General features: G+C 45.8%; 1 protein-coding gene across 1 annotated transcript; it reads right to left on the bottom strand.

The window, feature by feature from the left end:
- Positions 1-690: 690 nt before the first annotated feature.
- On the bottom strand, positions 691-1,188 carry LOC136844831 (protein FAM200A-like). The gene has a single exon (XM_067114067.1). It carries the CDS (start codon positions 1,186-1,188, stop codon positions 691-693), a length of 498 nt encoding a protein of 165 aa, XP_066970168.1.
- Between the last annotated feature and the right edge of the window lie 5,081 nt (positions 1,189-6,269).

Here is a 6,269-nt window from a genome sequence, read left to right as displayed (position 1 = left end):
GTATGCAAACAGAATAATTTCCACGTATTTGCAATTAGGCTTCCCTATGTAGTGACTAGGGTGGGCTTGCTTGTTTTTGTTATCCTGGACCAGTTTGGCTTGCAGGAAGATAGGGCAACACGCATATCAATGGTGGCACCAAGGCGATTTCTTTCCTTTAACTTTAACTTGGTTAAGACTGAGAAACCAGCCTCACACATATACATGGTTGTAAAAGGTAGAAAGAGAATGACACTATCTGTACTCAAGTTGGGATAGTCCTTGGAAAGGCTTAGCCAAAAAGAAGCCAATGTTGATATCTTGCGCCTCATTCTTAATGAGTTAGTACTAGTTAGCCCTGTAAAACTAACTCTTCTTCCTTTAGGCTTAAGTTTAATTCCACAAGTGAATCTAGGTTCCAAAATACAAACGGATCTTTTACCCAATATTTTCTTTTTTAAATGGATAGTTTTTTGCTTCTGGAAAATACTGCTCAAAGTTGGCTGACAGAGACTGAAGGTGTAGGTCTATATCTTTTTCATTTTCTCCTTACATTCTTGATTTTAATGGTTTTCCTCAATATGTTGTAAAAATGTGGGGAACATGTAGTAAACAGGTTGGTCTGTTTTAACCCTTTGTTTGCCAAATCTTTAGTGATTTCTTAAATGCCTGTACTTCCTCGGTGTGTTTGAATATATCATTCTCTTTTCCTTACAGTTTTAGATTAAGTTCATTGAGCTTTGAGAAAATGTCTGCTAAATATGATAGCTGTGCAAGCCATTCATCCCTGATAAATAGCTCTGCCATTGGAGACTTCTTTTTAAGAAGGAATATATGTATTTCCATCCTTAATTCATATATCCTCTTTAGGACTCTTCCTCGGGATAGCCATCTAACTTCAGTGTGGTACAACAAGTGTGACTGATCAGCTCCCATTTCACAGCAAAGTTGTTCGAACAAACGGCTACTCAATGAACTTCCTTTGATAAGATTGACAAGTTTTACAGCTTCATTTAGAACATTTTTCAAGCTGGCAGGAATTCCTTTTGCAGCCAAAGCTTCACTATGAATGAAACAATGATTCCAAGTTACATAATTACCTGCAGCCTCTGATATCTTGCTCACGACACTACTATTTTTTCCTGTCATATTTGCTGCTCCATCTGTAGTGATGCCCTTGCAGTTTGCCCAGTTCAATTTATATTTCATAGTTCCACAGTCATTCAAAACTCTGAAGATCTCTGACCCTGTTGTGTGTGTGTGTGTGTGTGTGTGTGTGTGTAGGTAAGGTCAAGGAGCATAATATGTCCTTCAAGAAGTAATCTTCCCATGGATATCTCACATAAACCAGGGTGCTGCACAATTAGCTATATCGGACAGCCGGGAGGCGTGAAACCAACTGAAATTCCAAATCTTCTAATATTCTTCCATCTCTAATCCTCCGAGATACTGTTGTGTTACTGACAGGGACACAGTTAATCTTCTCTGGTGATTTCTCATCACACACTGTAGTTACTATATCTAATGTAGCTGGAAGGATAAGTTTTCACCATAAGTATAAACAACAGTTCACTTTCCTTTCCTGTTCGATAAGTAACTAGATATGAGCCAGTTGCAATTTATCATTGTGAGTGGTTGATTTAACAAGGATTTTCACTGATAAATTCAATTGTTCTTTTTTTTTTGGAAAAAATCTACTGATTTTCCAACTAGTTCAGCATGTTTCGATTCACAGTGCCTCTTTAATTTTGAAGGCTCCATATATTTTCATTTGCAAGAACTTCATGTATAAGGTTCTTGTTTATTTTATCATACTTAATAAATCCATACTTCAAGAATTCTTCACTATATTGCCTTGGCTGATAATTTCTTCTTCTTAATTTTAGAAGGCTCAGAAGAAGGCATTACACGCGAAGATGCCTACTTGAAGCATACCAGTACGAGACATCAAAGACAGGCTTAATCTGTCATTGAGTTTGCCTGTTTGTCTTTCTCACCTGAACAAGAAGGTTTTGGTGCCTGATTAGCAATATATATATATATATATATATATATATATATATATATTGTGACACCCTTTCTAATAACAAATCGATCCATTTGATACGAGTGTGGTTGCATGAACTGTTAAACGCATTTTCCAAACTAAAGGAGACTTAACCTGATTTTGCACACTCCTAAAACTTAAATAATGTAACTAATCATGTTCTGTAACTTCTGTAAACAAATCTAAGTGGTGGCTGAAGGCTCAGAAAACAAAGAAAAATCCATTCAATACAGAAAAGTACCAGTCAATGCGCTCAGTTTCAACAAGAATCTCTCTTCTCTCTCTCTCTCTCTCTCTCTCTCTCACGGAAATAGAAGTTCTGACCATTGTGATTAGTCTTCTCGGATATTCACTATGAAGATAGACATTGTATGGATTCAAGTTATCTTACTGAATGTACATAATAATTTTTATTTTATTCATGTATTTATTTTGTGAGCCTGCGACCCAGTTTGGAGGACTGACCCAGTAATGGGTCGCAAAATTTGAAGAACCCTGCCTAGGCGTCTACGTTCTGTTAAAAACATTCGCCAAGAGAGACAGGTAGAAAGGAAAAAAGGACCTTAGACCACCTATTTTTAAGGCTGATATGGGGTCATTTCCCTATAGGGGAAAAAATGGCCCTAAATGTTACCTATTCCAGCCTATCAACGGACGTTAAATTTGAACTGAAGACGCTCCTATATAGACAACATCTTTTCCCGGTCTCAGGTCAGGCTGATATTATTTACAATCAAATGTTACGAGGGCGAACAGCAATAATATTTATAAAAGCTCCCCCCTTAAGAGGGCCTTCACTCCCTTTTCGGGTGTGAAGGTCTATACTAAGCAAGCTGTTCGCCTCTAGTAGGTTACTCTCCTTCCCCTGAGCAGATTAGTCCTGGTTAGCCTACCTAGCTACAGAACTACCTAACCCTAGATAGGAAATGAGCTATAATCACTACCTTACCTAATTCTAATAGTACTAGAAGGTGCTCACGGTTATTATAGGCTACCTCCTACAATCATGATGTGTTTTAGACCTAGCCTAGTGGTACATTCTATGGTATTCCCTAGCCTAACCTATCCTAACCCGACCGTAGCACCAACATAAGAGTTAATGTTCTAACTAAATTACAACATGGTTTATGTTTAATACACTTAAAATTTACTAGTTAATTCATGAAGGTTGCCTCATATGATAAATGGGTGCCTCACTGAGGTCTTAGGCCATGCGTGTCACGAGCATCGTGGCTCATTTCACAATAGTTAAGATTACTGAAATTAGTTATGCTACTTACATGATTACTGCGGCTCTCGGTGGTAAGTGGAAGGAACAAGGTTACTAAATTGATGTACCGTACTTTAAGGCAGCCTAGGCTATGTACAAATAAAAGGAAGAGATCACACTGGCTACCTCCTCTGGGCAAGGCGCCAGGATCACTCTTAGATGTTAGGGCACTGTGCCGAGAGGGCACTAGTGCCAGGATGAGCTTATAGCTCGGCAACTACTGGGCTCTCTTCCGCCCCTTCTTCTTCTTCTTCTTGGTTTCCTCCAAGGCCTATCAGTAGCTGGCCTAGCAGGTGATGAGAGCACCGACTCCGGGGACAGGCCAGAAGGGCTAGCGGGCGCGAAGTCAGGGGCAACTGCAAAAGCTGCGGAGGACTCCTACCCGGCTGCTGCGACAACCGGAGCGAGAGCGATCTCGACTTCTGCGTCCGAGGATGCCAGTTCCTGGTCTTCCAAGGAGGGGTACCATTTCGATCCTCCAGGGTTCATCCCCTGGAATCAGATTTTTGCAAAGAAGAAGTTTCGGGTGCTGGAGGCTCTCCAGTCGCGATGATCAACTGCATGGGGAATCCTAAATCTCCCGGAGGAGGATTCGCCTCATGATTTAGACCTGGCATAGGGGCCTTTTCCATTGGTAGCTCAACGTCCGTGGCGGACGGAGTCTGGCACTGCTCAGTGCTTGCAAGTGGCACTGGCAGCAGTTGAGGGTCAGGCATGCCTGACAAGGGGTCCGGAGGTGCAATACCTCGCGGACGACTTGGTTTGGCTGCGGCAGAGATTCCTGCCCCAGCAGGAGATCGTAGCCTCTCGGTGAGTTTTGTTCGGGGCGTCCGCTGGGCGTTGCTTGTTTGGGCAGCCCTCCCAATTTGTGGAGTGGTCTGCCCGCTTGCACGTCCTGCAGCGGTACTGCTCCTCCTGAATCTCTCTTCGCGGAGGGGGAGGACCTCTTGGTGGGCCAGCCCTTCGCGATTGGAGAGGGCTAGGCCTGAAATAGGTTGGGTTGCGCCCTTCCGCGGACCACTTTGGTGGGCGGAAGGTGGAGGTTTGTCATTATTGGGAGTTTTACAGCTGGGGCCTCCGTGGAGGAGGTAACGCGGCTGGCTGCGGAGTGGCGTTGGTAACGGGCTTCCGCAGAGAAGATCCCGACCCAACAAGAAGACCACTCCGGGCCGAATTCCACCTACCACGCCAAGGCGGTGGGGTATCGTGCCCCAAGGTGTCATTACCTGGAGTTGGACCGTAGGAACGGTAATGGTGTGGCCCTCTATCCACTTCATTTCCCACTGGGTTTCTTCAACCATGGCACCGGCTGGCACTTGGGCCCTAGTGATCAGGCTAATGTCTGCCGCAGTGTCTACTGTGACCGGAAGGGTCACTGGCAGGCTAGTGCTCTGAAGAGGGGCCACCGAGATGAACTGGGTTTCCAGTCTCTCGGGGTAAAGGATCCGGTGCGGACCGGCCGCAGCGAATGAAGTGCTGATTAGGTTGACAAATTTGGTGGTGGGGACATGATGTGGACAGGCCGGAGATCCAGCATTGTAGTGGCTAGCAGCCCCACAGGATTTGCATGGGCCTTTTGGATGGGCTCGGTGGCCTGCAGTAACTGTTGGAGGAGAGGGCTGAGCAGATGAATCGGGAGCGGAGTTCTGGCTGGTAGGGTTAGGCTGCTTATTAGTGCCGAGTTTGTATCGGCACTCAGCTTCAGCATGGCCCCCTTCTTGCAATAGTTGCACAGGGTCTTGCTAGCAGTCCATTCTTCGGGCGAGTGGAGTTCGAGAGGTAGGCCGGAGGGATGATTCGCTTCTGAGAGGTGCTATGCAACTGATTGAAGGTTTCACGAATCAGCCATGCGACAAGCTTCCATAAGTGTGGAGGGCTGTTTATCGTTAAGATATACAGCAAGGGCCCTGGCACACATTGGAAAAGGTCTTCTAGCATGGTCCGATTGAAAAGATCCTCAAACGTCGTGCAGGCCAAGGAGTCGAACCAGCGCGTGCACGGACTGGGTTTTGTGACATGCCCATTCCGTCCAAGACCAGCCGACTTCCTTGGCAAGACCTCGGAACCGTTGTCTCCATTTTTCTGGGGTTATCTCGTAGGCCTTTGTAATGACTCTACGAACTTCCGCCATGTTGCCTCTCTGGCTCTTCTCCAGTGAGCGAAGCGCTGCCTTGGCTTTTCCCTCCATATGCTTGGCTAGTATTAAGGCTCTCTCCGTCTCCGTGGTGCTGTAGTTATCGAAAAGAGCCTCGATCTCCTCCAGCCATGCTTCTGGCTCGTCCTCAGTCCACTTGGGGACTAGGGAATTGATGCTCGAAATTGGAGCGTTTGATGCAGCAGGTGTAGGACTGGAGGCTTGATGGCTAGCCATAGCTTCGGCATTCTCCATTTTCGCTCTCTCCAGCTCGAGCTCCTTCTCTTTAGGGCTAACTCAGTTTCCTTGCAGGCTAACTCATGCTGTCTCCTTCTTTCTTCTCTTTCCTCTTCATATTGCCTTTGCTCGGCTTCATACCCTCCTTCTTCTCTCCTCCTCTGCTCGGCTTCATACACCTTTGCTCTTCTTCATACTTCCTCTGCTCGAGTCTTTCTTCCTTCTCCCCGCTTGGCCAAGTCGTCCACTTGCTCCTTAACCCAGGTGGTAAGTTCCGAGCCGGTGAGACCTGCCGCCGTCCCCAGCCCCAGGAAAGTTTTATAATGCTCTGCTGCCATGGTTCTGGTGGGGAAGGGCGTCTAACCGGGTCGACTGGGCGTACTTTGGGCAGCGAGGAAGTGTCTCTTCAATGACGTGGCACCCTTTCAAAAGGTGGCACTGTAGTTTGGGTGTGCCGTGTACAGGTCACACTGGTGGCACTCAGTATCCCTAGGCACTGGTGCAGGTTAGGTTCCAGAAGAACTTTCTCTTCTGTGTTCCCTTTTGTTTTTGTTTTATTTATTTTTCTGGATTCTTGCTTGGTGGCACTTATGGTGCCAATG

This window comes from Macrobrachium rosenbergii, chromosome 13 (assembly GCF_040412425.1).
Source record: "Macrobrachium rosenbergii isolate ZJJX-2024 chromosome 13, ASM4041242v1, whole genome shotgun sequence".
NCBI classification, from domain to species: Eukaryota; Metazoa; Arthropoda; class Malacostraca; order Decapoda; family Palaemonidae; genus Macrobrachium; species Macrobrachium rosenbergii.
Note: the sequence above shows the minus strand (reverse complement) of the source record. Positions and strands in the feature narration are given on the sequence as shown.

What these genes read in the sequence shown, in the direction of transcription:
- LOC136844831 (XM_067114067.1), bottom strand. Translation starts at nt 1,188, where the DNA reads ATGAAATATAAATTGAACTGGGCAAACTGCAAGGGCATCACTACAGAT.